Below are 17409 nucleotides of genomic sequence, written 5' to 3' on the forward strand. Positions count from 1 at the left end.
GAGTCAGTCTGTGTACTGTCCAATAAGTGAAATAAAGCCTCTGGAAAAAACTAAAAGTGCGATCTTACTGGAGGTATAAATGTAGTGCTTTTATGGCTTGCAAATGACACATTTAGCAACACATGATTTTTCAAGTTAAAGAAGTAAAACGTGCTGACAGATTTGAGGAGATTAAGTTGGATGTGTAGCAAAAAGCCTGTCTAGACCTCTGGTTTTATGTTTTTAAAATGTATTAAATACAGATAAAAAAAAGGTTATACATTACTTGCAGATGTATTCAATTCAGACTTTTGTAATAAGTTTGGCTTTTAAAAATTATGTTGTTATCTTTCACTCTTATGCTTTTCACCATTTTGTTCTTAAATATGGCTTATCAACACTGCAGGAAGTGGGAGAAACAAGCAGCCAAAAGATTTGGGTTGTTTTTTTGTTCAGTATTTGCTTCATTTCTTTTGTTGAAGGCAGTCTGAAATGTCATAGATATCTTTCTTGTTGGAAAGCAGAGAAAATTTCCTACCTAAACTGCTGAAGGTGCAGGTCAGAAGCTCAGTGCAACCTGCATCAGGTGCTTACTACCTTCTCCTTTGAGGCTAAGGGTGCTATTCATTTCTACTGCCTTTTATATTTAGCATTCAGCTGGCATGCTGATTTTGAACGTATAACATCCCGTACTTCTCCGTTTTAACATATCAGCAGAATTAATCCAGATTAGTAGATATGTAAAGCAACACCGTTCTGCTATTAATCTGTTATTAAATACATAATGGAAAATCTTTCTTTTACACAGTACCTTAGGTAGCATATCCATTCTGTGTCTGTAAATGGCAACAACTTAAATGCATGTGGTACAAATGGAAACACTGTGATCTGTAATCAGCTGAGAGAGGGTTATGTGGAAAGCAGGCATCAGTGGCCTCAACTTCAGTCAGTCTGGGACTTGTATATTGGTAGCTTATAAATGTGATTGTCTCGGGCTACTTGAGGCATCGGAACAATTGAGCTGGAGGATTTTAGTCAGTAAACCATACTTGTAGAGAATATGCTGTTTCAGAGGTTACAGCATGCCTAAGAGAACAAATGCCTTATTAGATCTGTCTTCATTATTGGCTGGTTTGATTCTGTAGTTTTCTTTTCCCACTGGACCAAAATTAGTAAGGTGTTGCTACCAATTTATTTTGTTTCTGGTGGGTGAGAAATATATAATGATGCTGTTACCTGATAATAAATGAAACACATCCTTCTTCACCAAATAAGTACTGTTTAAATACCTATAGATCTGTTATGTGAGTTCTTTCCATATTTAACTTTAGTTTCAAAAAAATCTACTGATTCTGATGATTAAGGTCATTTCTTTTCAAACACAGGAATGTTTCTGTGCTCAGGCTTTTTACAGTGTAAAGAGAAATCTAACCATTGAAGCTTGTACATCCATAAGTTTAGAAGTTTCTGTGTATCAGTTATATGATAGCTGTCTTTGAAAAGTCTTATTCTCTCCAGTGGGGACTTTACTTGCTGAAAGATGAAAAAAGGAGGTCTTTGGCTTATTGAAATCACCAGGGAATAGCATTTGTGATAGGAATTGTAGTATTGTAGTTGGAAAAGGGACCTAGTGATCAAGTAGGGAAACTTCCAGGTAAGGAAATACCTGGAGTGGTTGTAATTAGGGAGGCTGTGAACATTCACATTCAGGGATGCATTTGGGGAAACGGGCGTTACAGTTACAAATAAAATCCATTGTTGATAAATGTGATTAATACTGGATTGAATCACTCGTATTGCTTATATCTGGATCATCTTTAATCCCTCAAAAAAAAATTGAATCAAAGTCCACAGTTAAATTGAAGTGCCATATTTTAAATGGGTACAGAAGTGTTCTTCATGACACGCTGAGCTGAAACCCACTGATACAGATGATTACATTGTAAAAAAAAAAAAAATAGGAACGAGCATAGGCAACACTCTTTCTGACTCTGGTTAGTCTTGCACATTTGCTTGATGCATTTGTAATCTGTCACATTGTCTACTAGAAAGATGTTTGACCAAAGCTGTTACCTTCTTCCATCTGGTGAAACATGTGACTCAGCATTTTGACGAGGGGAATGGACAGTTGAATGGGATTGATAAGCTTGGGGTTTTTTAGTTACATTTACTATACCTCAGTTAAACCATGAATACTAAACAGTAAAGACCATGTCTTCATTGCCATGGAATTACGTATTTCCCATAAGTAACTATGCTTTTGTGTCAGTTTTTGCAAATGTTTTATGCAGAGCAGTGGATATGACTCTCAGCAGGGCCATGCAATGCTGTCCATCTACCCAGGAGGAAACATGTAGCTGTTGAGGCAGGGGTCATTGTTCACCAGCTGCATCCTGCCTCTTTCAGGAGGAAAAATGACATACTGTCTGGAAGCAAGCTGCTTTTTGCACCTTAATGCCTCTATGATGCACTTAAGCTACAGTTCCTTTTATATCGTATTGGCTTTTAATCTGAAGGTATCAGTGGAGGTTGGATTTGCACAAAGATGTCGTTAAGTACTTCTGTAAATCACGATGTGCAAACTAATAAAATCTTTTTACAGATGCAAATACTGGCATTACGATGAAAACCTGCTCACCTCCAGCGTTGTCATTGTCTTCCATAATGAAGGATGGTCCACACTCATGAGGACAGTCCACAGCGTCATTAAGAGAACACCAAGGAAATACTTGGCGGAAATTGTGCTGATTGATGATTTTAGCAACAAAGGTATGTTTGGAATATTAACTCACTACTTGTAGAAAAATAAACTTTTTTTTTCCCCTTTAAATAGTTTTCTTTTGATTTATTACCTGCCATGGATTGAGTTGACTCTGCAAGAAAAGTGAGTTTTTTCTTCACAGTCCTTTCAGTTTTCAGTGAAGGGAAAACTCTTTTCCAATTGACTGCTTTCATAAAGGTGGCAACCCTTTATGTGTATTCAGCTGTTTGAAATACAGGATTTGTGCTTGACTGTCTACTGCAGTTCTGGAGTAGTACATAGTAGAAAACTAGAATAGCTAGTACCTCTCAGCTCTTGTGAAAACAAGTAGTTTTAGGTTATTGAAGAAATATGAGTTAAGACTGTTAGGAATAATTTCTTTCTTTATATAGGAATCCAGATTCCTGATTGGATTTTTTCTTTAACTGTAATAAAAAATTATCTTAAGGCTACTGATTTACTCTGATTAGTTTTCTTTCTTTTTTTTTTTTTTTTTTTTACTTTCCAACATCTTTTTTTTAATTAAGCATCACAATAAGGTGTTTAATGTTCCTTATTGAGGAAGGGAGTTTTTAAGAATTTAAGTGTATTTTAATTTCTGCCTTTGTTTGAGTCCTGCTTATCGACATTTTCAGAAGTCCTTAGATTTTCCTCTTCCTTTGTAATACACATTCTGATCTTGATCTATAGTCACAATGTATGTACTTGCATTAGATTCTTAGAAATATTAAAATAATATTAAAATATATGCTGACTTTTTTCCTTTAATTATGATATCTTCAGCATTAATGCAAATCAAAGCTGAATATATAGAAGAACTGAAAGTGGTATGCTAGATAGATAAGATGATTGATATAGAGGAAATCTATCTGGTTTTCAGCTTTATGAACAGATTTCATAGTAGTTCACCAAAGCTGCACTTTCTGCAAGGTTTTATTGCATCATAGCTCTTGAATAGAAATTGGCAAAGAGTAGAAGCATAAATAAAAACCTAGCTTTGAGTGTGTGGGATGTCAGTCTCCTCTAGACAAGGATGATGATGTGTTTTAAGAGCACAGGCAATTTTGAACTGCTCAGCAGCACAGGATACATTCCCTTTAGCCTCCTCTTTGCTTTTATAATAGCTTAATTGAGTAATGGCCTGGAAAGCAGATGACTGTTCAAAACTCTCCGTTTTATCAGGTGATCTTGGGCTTCTTCCAGTTCCAGCCTCCTGGGAGGAGTTGTTTTCTGCAGGCGTACCTGCCATAAATTTTAAAACTCAACTCATCACACAGTTGTTGCTTTTTTGAGTATAAATAACTATTAAAAGTAGTTACTGTATGCCAATTTTTACATCACTCCTGTAGATAGGTAGGTAGCATTTTCTTTTTTTCTACATGAGGGGAAAAGTTACCTGTATTGAAAAGTTGAATACATCTGGCTTAGTATAATAAACATGCTGAATGCTACATTATAGTCTCCTGTATCCTTTTACAGCTTTAGAGAATTTGACTTATATATACACACATGGTATGAAAATATCTTCTCTCCAAAGGGATATAGTTTTAATAATTCAGTCAGCAATACTGTGCTGTGGTTTACCTTTTGAGCTGCGACCATGGCTTTCCTTCAGAGCTGTTCAAGGACTGAGTTAGCTGTATAAAGTAACTATGGCACTGATGGTCTCCAGAAAAATTAGCAGATTTTTCAGTAGTGATTGGATTTAATACTTGGGTTTCACATGAGTTGTAGCTGACTCTATGCTTTCTTTATGTAATTTATGGAATGAGTTTGTCTGGCATAACAACTCGTACTACAGGTTTCCAATATATGGCTATTATTGAATAAAAGCAGTATTTTTCAATAAATTTCTTATTATATACAGAACTTTACTTATGCTTTCTGCTCATAAATGAATGGTTAGCAGATACAGCCACTCTATACCTAACATCCAGCAGACCCTTGTATCTATATTTCCCACACCTCATTTTCCCAAATAACTTTGCTGAGTCAGAAAATTCCATAAAGCAAGCTCAGGATGTACTTTTCCCATGTATGAGTGTCTGGAAAACAAGCATGGGCTGGAATGGCTCTGAACACCATGTTGCAATTGTATGGTTTCACTAGAATAATTCTTGAAAGTGCTTTAGGCTATCACTTGGTAAACATAATTAACTTAATTTCAGTAATTCAAATTGCCTTCTAGATGAAAAATGGCTGAGAGAGTAGAATCTTGCCCCACTTTTTTTCTCCTCAGAGAGAAGCACGAGCTAGTATGGGCTGCAAAGCATGCCAAGCCTCACAAAGAGATCTCCAGTTATTAGGAGAGCTGCAAAACACAGACACGCTTAATCATAGCAGAACTGCTGATAGCCTTTTGCTTTTTCAGACAGAAGATCAAGCAGTGCTGACGGCACAGATACAGGATTTTCTTTCTCGTTCTCCACCTGCTTTCAGACTGCATACTTCATGTCTGCCTTTCCACTCAGCAAAGAGCATCTTAACACTTTCAGATCAATGTTGAGGGACACAGGTGCCTGACTGAATAGGTGTTTGCCTACATTCAGCGTGACTGTCCTTATTTCTTAGCCACTGCCTTCTGCGGTGATATGAAATTAAAATAGAGCAAAAGTGGTTGCAAGCACTTCCAAAGGCTGGTTCATAAAGAGCATTGCCTGATCTTCTTTATGAGAAATCCGCTTTCATCAGAAGGGAGTTACAGCTGCATAGAAGCTTATAGATATAGTATACCTTACAGGGAGAAACAGATACAGTGCTTGGAAAATGTTATTTTTATTATAATTCTTTGTATTTGGGAGCAGTCTCTTTGGTACCGACACTCTGCTTTCCTTCTTTAATCTCTTCTGCAAACAGCAGGGTTTGACTGTGGAGAACTATGCAGAGAGATGTGCTCAATTCTGCTCAGGCCTTTTTTCCTTTGTAACAGGAACAGGGAACAGTAACAAGAAGATGACGCCAAGCTAATTGAATGATGCTAGTTCTGATATTTTCAATGGAGACCTCTATACTAATGCATGTGAGAGTCCCAGAGAGTTGCAGCAGCTTCTACTGTGGTGTCAGTGTGGCCACGCTGCTGCATGCGGGGTTTTTTTTTCCCCCGTTTTTTCTTGATGGAAACAGTTTATTTTGTGGTAAGTCCTAGCTGTGTGGAGGCTACAGCTGTTCTCAAAGGTCAATGAGAATTCATAACACCAGATTTTCTGGACTTCCCTGCAATTACAGCTGTATGTTATGTATTTAGGTGTACCAGCTTTATTTCTTTTTGAAGCATAGAGGTTAATATCTCTGCTGGTGCAGCTTGCTTTTGTAGCCTGTGCTACCTGTAAAGAGTGACTGCAAGTTAAAATATTGGTGTTCCTAGTAGTGTTTAAAGGCTTTGTCTGCCTTTTCCTTTTACTTGTTTTTTCTTTAGCACTCTCTGTATTTCCCACTGATACAGCAGTCCGTAAGATAACCCAAGGGGAAATAATGAGCATAGATAGGTAACAGTATTTTTATTAACTTGTTTAATGGTGCTTGCAGCAGAGAAACTGAAGCGTTAATTGTTGCTTGTGTTAGAGCTGAGAGACTCATGTTAGTAGTATTACAGTAGAGGAGACTCAGAGGCTGCTGCTTTAGGGAAGACTTTGATACCATTTTTCTAGCTCTCAAACTGACATCCATAAGTCAAGGGGGAAAAAAGCTGCTTCCCTACTCCTCTCTTCCTTGTAGTCTCCAATGCTTAAGATCTTTTGGAGCAAGGACATGTTTTTAAAAAAGTCATTCATGCTTTAATCATGCACTGAGACATGAGAGAAGAACCCAAATGAGGGAAGGCCAGATTGATGGTTCTGATTTTTTGAAAGGTAAACAGTATAAATTTTTAAACAAAATCCAGAATGCTGTAAGGATGTTGACAGATATTACAAACATATGTCTTGGGTGAACAAAATGTAACAGTATTTCTAATTGTAAAAGTATCAGGGTTTTATACACTACTGTTATGCTGGCTTTGTAGTATGGGAATGAAGGAAAATTCAGTTTTCCTGTGGGGAAATAGCACTTGCTGCTAACCCTGGCACAATTTCAGATAATGGACTGCAAAGTCCTGAGACTCATTCTGTAGAAAAGCTTTACACAATCAATATGACAGGTTTTTACAGCTCCCTGTGAGCCTTGCATAGTTGAACATTTGATAACTAAAACATTTGGCTTCATAGGCAGGAGAGCTAGAAATAACATCAGGTTTTAAATCTTTAAAACAATCCTGACAGTCCTTCTGTAACATGTACTTAGAATTTGGAGAAAAAAAAATAATGGTGTGATATAAAGATTGTCTCAGTACCACTTCAGTATGACCTCGTAACTGTTGATTTTATCCTATAAAAATTTCTATCACAGCTATCATATCATATGTATTCTACATATATTATGTGGCATGTTATTCTATACCGCATACCCAATAAAATTGCTCTTTCTCTAGTTGAATATTTATGTATCCTAAAGTTTTCCTAACACAGAAGGTTTTACAAAAGAAACGAAATGTGTGTGGGAAAGAAGAGGATAAGTAAAGCTTATCTGGGAAAAGTTATTGTTTTATAAGAGTGAAGACAAGATAATAAAAGTATTAAAAAACAATCGTTTCTGAAGGTTTTTCTTTAGTAGGATTGTTGAATTTTCAAGTTTGGAAATGTCACTTCCCCAAAAAAACTCTTTCCATTTCAATTATTTATATGCATCTTTTATTTAAACTAGATTTTTTTTCAATACTGTTGGCAAGAATATAAAACGTAGAGAACTTAAGTTGCAGCAAGATGCAGACTTCAATCATTTTCATTTAGAGTGCAGAAAGTGTTGCTATTGATTCAACCTAGTGGCTTGTTGCTGCTGAAAAAGACATCCTTCCACCTTGGCACGTCCCCTCTCCTGTTAGATCAGCACAGATATGGCATCTTGCAGCCCCTCAGAGCTGGTACAAACCAGCACATGGATGCCTCAGCTGTAGTTAGGTGGCTTGTTTTAGTTCCGGACTAAGAAAAGCTGTAGGCAATTCTTTTGAGCCTTTCAGTACAAAAATAGATTTAAAATGAACAGCAGCAGTTAAATCAGTGTAGCCTCAAACGGTAAGTGCCGGACTGCCAGCCCTTTCGCCTTTCTAAGCATTCTCAGTAGAATCATCTGTGCAAAAATATTATGCAACAGTAGGATCCTCTTTTCAAATTGTGTGGTAGGAATGTGGTTTCCAGATTAGTTTGGCAAAGACCAATGTGCAAGTACAAATCTGTAATCATTTAAGCGTAGCCCAGCTTGATTCTTATGTGGTTACTTGTCCCTTTGCTGACCAAATCCCTTTGTCTAAAGGTATACTATCTCATCAGTATGATGAGCCATGGCTTTTTCACTACAGTCCTGGCTCTCCAATTATTATTAAATTCATTAGAAAATTGACATAAGATTACTCCGACTCCAAAAGGGAACAGGTTTAGTTAAGGGAGGGCAATAATTTGAGTATGGTGAGTTTTCTGTCTCTGGTGTCTGGATTATTTAATAGAATGACAGAAAATGTTGTGAGACAGAAAGTGAGTGAAGAGAAACATTTAACTGAAAAGTGATGTCTTCAACTGTACATGTGACATTGTCTGATAAGGCAAGACCACCTGCTTAAGTGTAGAAACTTCCCTTCCTGGTGAAAGCGCAGCCAAAGATCTGAAAGAACTATACGACAGACTGAATTGACTGGGAATTGTCTGCTCATCTACCCTGTGGTGTGGCCAACCACTTCAGCTGCTTCAAATGTGCCAGAGACAAACCTTCACTGTGATCTCAGAGTGCTCCAAGTTTTGATCTCTTCAGTGTTTGTGAGTGGTAGTAAAAGCAATTGAATTAAATATTCTCTTAAATGTCTGTAGGTGTCTTTTAGTTGGATTTGGGTTCTATTAAGAGTAAAAAACTTTATTATTAAACCTCACCAAAATAATTTTTTGTTTGTGTTTTGATAGCACACTTAAAAGAGAGGCTGGATGAGTATATTAAGCAGTGGAACGGCCTTGTAAAGGTATTTCGAAATGACAGGAGAGAAGGTTTAATCCAGGCTAGAAGCATTGGAGCTCAGAAGGCTAAACTTGGACAGGTAGGAGCCAGTTCACACACGAGCCTGTCCTTTTTTTTTTTGGGGGGTGGGGGCAGGGGGTGGGCACGGGGCGGAGATTCTGTGTTCAGATTGATGTGTATAAACAGTATTATTGATACTGTTTTTAAAATACAGTAATTTTACTCATTTAAGCTTCATTTTTAATTGAAGTAATGACGTGTAAAGAAGCTTAATTAAATCATCCTGATCTCGTATAGAGAAATATAATTTTTATTTTTCTTTTGAAGGTTTTGGTTTACCTTGATGCCCATTGTGAAGTAGGAATTAATTGGTATGCGCCACTTATAGCTCCTATATCTAAGGACAGGTAATGTTCTCCCATTATTTCTGGCATCTGGCCTCTTAGGAAGAAAAAGTCACAGTAACAATCTTCACTTTTCAAACTACAGTCAATATGTTTCATATCTAAATCAATAACTATTTCCATCTATATCAATATTTGCTGTATGATGATTTTGTTTTCTCTCAACATAAAAGCTATGTAAGGAGGAAAGAAAATAGTCAGGCAACTAAGTCTCTGGATAGTTTATTTTAATACATGTCTGAAATATTTTGCTTAGTATAGATTAAATGTAAGTCAGCTCTTGTCCTTTGCAGTGATCTGAGAGTCTGTTACACAAATGTTCTGTTCTGGTTGAATAAGGAGTCTGATTAAACAAAATAACTACACAAAAACGTTATTTTTGGTAGAAGAAAAGTAGCAGTAAGCGTTTTGATTTTTAAAGGGGATTTAAAATTCCTGTGATCCCAAGAGTTTGATTACTTTCATATCTTTGGTCTTGCAATATGATCTTCTTTGTTTCCTTTGGAGCATTGTCTGTAGCAAACTGAGGCTGTGGCTGGAAGTCCGTGCTGGAGCGGCCTGCCCTGCGTTCATGGGCACATCTGTGAGGGTTGACAGAGGAGGGAAGCCCTGGGGCCTTTGTTGCTTCCAGCTGTTAAAATGCTGTTGTTGCTGTGTGCTACCGAGCTCTTAGTTTGTATGGTCGGGGGGGGGTATGTGTATTTAGGAAACCATGTGCTTGTTTAAACTCTTTAATCCCATAAAATAACTGCTTAATCCTAAAAAAAAAGTTTGTTAACCTATCATACTACTGGAACTTTCTTGAAGAGGTGGGTTTTGTTTGTTTTGAAGGCTGTAACTCAGCTTCAAGACTACCTTTCAGACAGGATGCTAGAAAGAAGATGGAAATGCTTGTGTGCTTCCATCGAACATGGTGTTACACATTTTACACGAAAAAAGGCCGGTGAGAAGAGGCAGCTTCAGAGGCAGCTCCAGCACTGCCTGCAGAAGCAGAGGCTGTGGGAGGACCAGCAGCACCAAGGTGTGCAGTGCTAGAGAGCAGCACTGGGCAGCCTTCTTTCAAGCCGTGGTACCCTGGGTGCAGCGTGCTGTCGCTTCTGCCTCAAAGAAGAGCATGGCATTAGTGTTTCTTTTCCCCCCAACTTATTTTCTCTCATAGGATTTGAAAAGGTGGAATTGCTCCAAGTTTGGTCACCAGGAAACTCATTTGGAAAATTTGGGGAGAATGACAAGACAATGACTTTTCCTTGGTGAAGATTGTGTGTCATAGATCACAACCAGGAACATACTACAAATCAAACAGGGAAAATTTTACTGAATACTGCTGCTAGGAGAGCACCAGTAACGATTTCTTACCCTGAAAGGCTGGATTTGCTGGGCATTTGAATAGGACAGGATAGTGAAAATCTGTGTTTACAATAGGTAAAACTATGAGTTTGTCATACTTGTTGGCAGATAAGATCTGATGTGCATGGAAATTATGGGAAGTAGTCATTCTGTGAGAAACACACCTCTCTGAGGGCTCCTCTGTTGCCTCCAGCAGTGCTTTCTTAGAAGAGCGGTGTCAAGGAGTACACATAAAGGGAAAAGTAGTGATAAATTATATTAGTGATATAGATATTATAGTAGTGATAAATTATATATTAGCATTTCAGACTTGACTTTTCTGTTTTCAGAACCTGTTAAAACAACATAAAGGACTCACTTTTTTCTTTCAATGAAGCTTCTTTTTTTAATAATATGTTCACAAGTAACTTTTCATATAAACTGCTCTATAAGCTTAATAATTAATGGTGTAAATTTCAGATCAGACAGATTACTCTTCTGAAAATGTATTTTGCTCTTTCTTTCCTTTCTATAAATGTTTCAGAACTACATGTACTGTACCTCTAATAGATTACATAGATGGCAATGATTATTCCATTGAGCCGCAACAAGGTGGGGACGAAGATGGTTTTGCCAGAGGGGCCTGGGACTGGAGTTTGCTATGGAAAAGAATTCCATTAAGCCACAAGGAAAAGTCCAAACGAACACATAAAACTGAGCCTTATCGGTAAAGAGAGCTGTTTATATACTGTAAATCATGATGAATAATTGTTTAAACCCTTTCGTTTTTCCCTCCCCCTTCTCTTTCCCCACCAATCACGGTCGGTGCACACGCGCCACGTGGACCCTTGCTCATAACCGCATCTTCCCCGCCACCATCCGCCACCCCGCAGAACCATATGCACTGTGCCGCTAATAGATGTCATAGATGGCAACACTTATAAGATTGTGCCACAAGGGGGTGGTGACGAAGATGGGTTTGCTAGAGGAGCGTGGGATTGGAGTATGCTATGGAAGAGGGTGCCCTTGACCAAGCGCGAGAAGGAAAGCAGAAAGACAAAAACTGAACCGTATCGGTAATCACTAAATCACTTACCCCTCTCTTCTCTTTTTTCTGAAGTCGATATTGATCCACTAAAACTTGCATGTACTTCTAGCCTGAAAATCCTTGTATTTCTAACCACACCAGCTGCTTTGTTTAGTCAGACCTTTGCCACAGCTATTTGCTCAAAATACCTTTGCTGCTTTGTGTTGCTTCTCCATTCCTGCTGTTGTGTGGGTGCACAATAGAATGACAGGGTTTTGTCTGGCAAAAATAAACATTATGTGACTTTGTTTCCAGGGAAAACTCTGCTTAGCCATATTTTTTTTTTCTTAAACAAAAAAAAGTAGTGTTGGAAGCAACAATACCTATTTAACCATTTTATTTGAAATAATGAGCTTGCTTGTGAGTATTTATAGTAGCCGGTAATGCATAAAATCCATAGCCTGCTGTCATGGCTTGGTGCATGCATACAGCTTGTGGGCTATGCATGTGCATCAAAAAAATCCCATTTTGTCATATTTTTCCCACTTACTCCATAATAGATCATATCTGACAAAGTAATATACTGTTTAAGAATCTTGGCTAGGTATTTGCTAAGAAATTTTATTAATAAACATAACCCAAAAAAAGAAGAGGAAAAAAAAAGGAAAAAACACCTCCTTATTTTCTGGGAAAACTCCAATGACTTTCACAGAAGTTCCTCCTTCTTCTTACACTTCGTAGGGGAGTATGTTTTCTACTGAGGAAGCAGAAACTGGCTAGAAATCCTAGCGTAGAAACTAGGGTTTCTGGATGGCTCTTCAAGACTGGAGGACTGTGGTTCTGCTGGTTTTTATTACTTTCCCCTTCACACTTAACTAATCGTGTTACTACATTTGAAAGCAATCCTCACATCTTCAGAATCTAATGTCCTCTATTGCTTGTTTATATGATTTAAACATTATAAGAGCTGATGTTGGTAATTCCTTATCCTCACTTGTGATTGTTCTCTGCTAAAATGGCAACACATGCAAGGAAGTTATGAAGCTTTGATCTGGTTTGTATGCAGTATAAATAATACCATTTTCTGACAAGGCTGTCCACATTGGAACTTTTAATATTTGCTTAGAAGGGGATAAACTATTTCAAACATTGCTGTTGTGTTCTGTGTTTACCATTCAAACAGGTCTTAAAGTCCTTTAAACTGTTCCCAGAAATACAGAACACATGTTCTCAGAATGGTTTAAAAGACGACTTTCTGTTTAATAATGCTTTCAGACTTACCATGCTTCTTTTAAAAAAGAGACATTCCCTGCATCTGTTTGTGTCCAGTCTGTATGCATTTTGTTGCAGCAATACCAAGGCAAGTAAAAGTCTTGTTGAAAACGTAGCCAAAATTGCTTAGTTTATAAGAAAACAAACAAACAAAAAAAACACCTCAACAGCTTAAAGAGCAGAAACAACCTTTTTCTAATGTGAGAATTGCCTCAGGACAGAATCCTTCTTTCAGTAATATTATCCTTACCTCTTCATATCCTATAAAATAAACTACTGAGCTTATGTGGATTTTACTGTGTTCTTTAACACACTTGATAGCATATTGGAAGCCAAGATCTGAAAGTTTAGTGTCTGAGGCCTCCACACTTGCCAAGTCTTTATGATACTGAGGAAAACCAAAACTACAGGAATGCCACAGGGCTGTGCTCTGCAATGTGTTTCTCCCTGCTTTGCTCACTAGCTTCCTACTCTTTGAACCCCTGTGATGCAAAAGCAGTGTTGGAGTACAGTATACAGTAGACAGAGAAGTAGAAGACAACCTAGCATCTGATCAATTGATCTGGAGAGCCACTAAACTGATAACCATTGCACTTCGCTGATAGACCCAGCAGCTTTGGCTTTGTTGTTGCCCTGCCCCTGCTCTGAAGAGGGGATATACGTTAACCCTGTGGGTTACCTTTTCTTAAGCAGTTTTTCTCCAGACATTTATATGCAGAAAGGAAATATGTAATCATTGTTATTGTTAAAAGAAGCACCACTAAATTGAAAATCTAATGGGATGAAGAGACTGAATAGTGCTAGAAGTGACCCATCTCTCTATAATTTGGTCAGGAAGGAATATTTCACTTGTGTTTTACTTGGCTCACCAGAGTCATCTGGACTCTTGGATCCTTTTCCTTTCAGTGCTGCAGATCATCTGAAGTCAGAAAGAATTCGCTTTTTCCTTACCTTTTTTTTTAAATTGCCAACTTAGTAGGGACCCCAGCTTGTATCCATTAGGAGTTTTATGTATTTATTGATCCTCAGGTGAAAAATGCTTGGTATGTGCACTGGAAATGGCTTAACATTCCCTAAGCTCTATTTCAGTGTGGGCAAGCTACCAAAACCATTCCACAGAAGTGGTCTAATCCAAACCTCAATGTCTTCTCGACACTTTAAAACTTACTAATTGAACCTTGTCATACATGAGGGGATTTACAAAGCCATTAAAAAAAAAAAAAAAAAACACACACAAACAAAAAAAACAAACTAAACCAAAATGAAAACCTTGACGCAGGCCCTCTTAAAAATTTCACTGTGTATACAGGAAAGTGTCTCATCTGGCAGTGGTGGAAAAAGAGCCAGAAGGAGAAGATTAAAAAGGTATTGTTTAGCTGGAAAAACTCTGTTGCTTGTTTAGTAGACAATAAGTTTCAATGTTGGCAGCCCCTCAGAACGTAACTTCAGTCTGTTATGCAGTCTCATCTTTTATATTGAAAACTTGAGCAAATTTCAAGAGCAAAATGTCTCATCACATTGATTATTACCTTTTTTCATTGTAAAAGAAGCATGCTGACTACCCCAAAGGATAATTCCAAATAGAATTTTGTGTAGTGTAATTTTTAAAAAATATAAAAACTGTGACTTCACTAGAAATTACAGAGAAGTCTCGTCAGACTATTGCTAGAAGCTGGTGACAAAGCTTTATGATTTTTTCAGTGTACAGCCATTTATCTAATCTTTGTTATATGTTAACAGTGAATTGCTTCCTTAATAAATGCTTTCTCCGAGCATTATCATATCCTTTTTGACAGAAGGAGTTACACTGTCTTTCTCTTTCAGGTCCCCTGCAATGGCTGGTGGATTATTTGCCATTGAACGAGATTTCTTCTTTGAACTGGGTCTCTATGATCCAGGGCTTCAGATTTGGGGTGGTGAAAATTTTGAAATTTCTTACAAGGTAACACCAAATATTGAAAACTAATTCACTTCAGTAGATCTTTTTTCTCTAAATACTTGTGTTTGGCATTCAGACAGGCCTGCCTCTGGTTTGCACCTCTGCCTCATGAAGCCTAGGAGGCTTTTTTTGTGAGGAGATGTGGCAAAGATGTGTGTCCTTGATGTTTCCTTGTGGGCTCAGGGCAGAAATGTTCAGAGAGGTGGCCTGGTGCTGGGTAATCCAGATTTTTTTAATGGTTTGGGATCACACACATCCCTAAACATCTAATCTGAAACCAGACTGGCAGATTTCATTGGGACGAGGCAGGGGGAGGAACTAAGTGCTCTCATGGTGAATATAGAAAAATGTTTCTGATGAAAGTGATTATGGAGAACAAGTAGCATTCGGCATAGGTGCCTGTAAAGTGTAAACTGCCACAAGAGAAAGGTATTTGCCATGGTTTCCTCCTCTCTACCATTTTTATGGGTGAAAAAATTATTTCGTATACTTTTCAAAATTTCAAGAACTTCTTCACAAGAGAAATCATCATAATTGAAACGCTAACTGCATAATTCATAATCACTGCACAAGATGTTATTTTCACTCCTAGGCATATGCATGCTCTTCAGTTAGCAGGAAACGTAAGATGATAATCATTAGCTTCTTGTAGCATCAGTATTCATAATGACACAAGTGGCAGACAGCAGGAATCTGTCCCAATTAACAAACCAAAGTGGAGACATCCAATATCCTCAGCAGAGTTCTGTGAAACCCTAGCTGAATTTTACTAGTGCATTCAGAACTCCCCTAGCTTCTCTTGCTCTTCCTGATTTTGAGGAAAGCTTTCAGTGCACTTGCTCGGCTGTAAATCCATATGCAAAAGGTAGTTACAGAGGACATAACACATATGGGCTCTTTATCCTTCTGATTCTCTATCTTGCTTAGAGACAAATCGTGATTGAAATTATATATAGTAGTTTTGTAATTCAAGTGCTGATTTATGTAGAGACCTCCAAATTGGTTTAATGTAGATCACAAGCAGTCTTCAAAACTCCTCACATTTATTGGTCTTACATGCTGACTCCTAGGCAGCAAATTTAACACCCTTGCATATCTGAGGAGGCTTTTTTGATGAAACTTAAGAAATTTAATATGATGATGCAATGCAGGAAGCAAACTATTCCGCTAATCTTTACTGATTCTGTTAAACCAGAATTTGGACTAATTTGGAACATCCCCAAATTTAGCTTGAATTTGGATTTGCTGCTAAATTTCAAACTCCTTAAAACTATAAGCAACCTAAAATTATATTGAGGTATGTTTTCCCCATAAATGGACTGTCCAAGGATGAGAGAGAGGGAGGGAATTTCAGAATAGTAATACCTTTTATCCTTTTTTTATTATTATTTTCAGCTAGTATAGTTACAGAAAAATCTGTTTGTAGTTGGAAAAGTGGATTACCAAAGACATCTTTATCTCCTATTAGTCTTTAGTGAGAAAAACTTTAATGTAATGGGCATCTAACTAAAACCCGTCTTTGTGATGGTACATGAATTGCTTTAATAAGATTTTAAAATAAATAAATCTGTCAGAGTAAAAATTACCCAGTTTCAGATTTTGTGCATTAATTCATTACTATTGTTTTAAAATATCAGTGGGCTGAGATAGCAAACTTCTTCAAAAGCTTTTTAAAAATAATTTCATTGATTAATTTCATTTCAATAGAGCCTTTCATTTCAGACACCCTGTTTATGCTTACAACTGAAGTGAAACTATTTGAATATGTACACAGTTGGTATAGTAACAGAAGTCATTGACTTTTCTTCTGTAATTAATGTTCTGTTTGTCTGCCTTAAATATCTGTGCATATATATTGACTATACTTTTGCTTTAACTTGTAGATCTGGCAGTGTGGGGGAAAACTGTTGTTTGTTCCCTGTTCTCGTGTTGGACACATTTATCGTCTCCAGGGTTGGCAAGGAAATCCACCTCCTGTGTATGTTGGGTCTTCTCCTACATTAAAGGTACCGTTTTGATGCAACTTGAAGGTAGTTTTTTAATTTAGGTAACTACAGTTTTAGATAAATCTATTTAAATTACCAGTAGCAATTTGGAGAGCACTTCGTCCAAAGCTATGTGGTGTCTAAACCTAAGATGGTTGCCCCCACAGGAGGGAAAACATTGTTGCCAGTCCCACTGTTGTTAAGAGTAGAGATTCCTGGAACCCATCTTTTTGCACAATCCCTTGCCATCTTTGAGGTGCAAATGAGATTTCTTATTACTTACTGTCAGTGTCCCAAGTCTTTGCTGTGCTGTGCCTAACTGAAGTACAAGCAGCTCTAGTAACTACAACACACTCCTGGATGATGGTCATGGATTTGAAATCCCCCTTTGGCCCGATAGGGTGTGATCCTAGGCTGACATAACAAATGCATCTCACAGACCTTTGTGGCTGCATTTGCTAATTAAGAAGCAGTGATTGGCACCTGGGAAAATGGCATATTCTGCACTTCATTACAAAAGCTGGTAACTCCTTAGGCAACTTGCAGGTTCAGAAGTGTTGCTCAAGCCATGACATTAAAAGTAGAGATCACCTCAAGAAAAGAGTGAGCCAGCTGCCTATATCTGAAGAGGTAATTTGAGTCAAGGAAAATAATTTCATATAAGATTGTATCTACCAGCAGGA

At 37.6% G+C, this 17409-nt stretch overlaps 1 protein-coding gene across 2 annotated transcripts in view; it reads left to right on the plus strand.

Annotated features, from left to right (window-relative positions):
• GALNT7 (polypeptide N-acetylgalactosaminyltransferase 7) overlaps positions 1 to 17409 on the plus strand; it is a 73917-nt gene that overhangs the window by 44455 nt on the left and 12053 nt on the right. Inside the window, exons 3-8 of one of the 2 annotated variants that reach the window (XM_061992689.1) lie at positions 2582 to 2748; positions 8722 to 8852; positions 9101 to 9180; positions 11048 to 11230; positions 14627 to 14744; positions 16625 to 16747. In XM_061992689.1, coding sequence (XP_061848673.1) covers positions 2582 to 2748; positions 8722 to 8852; positions 9101 to 9180; positions 11048 to 11230; positions 14627 to 14744; positions 16625 to 16747 — 802 coding nt within the window. Of the gene's footprint in view, positions 1 to 2581; positions 2749 to 8721; positions 8853 to 9100; positions 9181 to 11047; positions 11231 to 11396; positions 11580 to 14626; positions 14745 to 16624; positions 16748 to 17409 lie in introns of both variants that reach the window. The other variant, XM_061992690.1, reaches the window with a different exon arrangement.

This window comes from Colius striatus, chromosome 3, assembly GCF_028858725.1.
Source record: "Colius striatus isolate bColStr4 chromosome 3, bColStr4.1.hap1, whole genome shotgun sequence".
In the NCBI taxonomy this organism is placed as follows: Eukaryota; Metazoa; Chordata; class Aves; order Coliiformes; family Coliidae; genus Colius; species Colius striatus.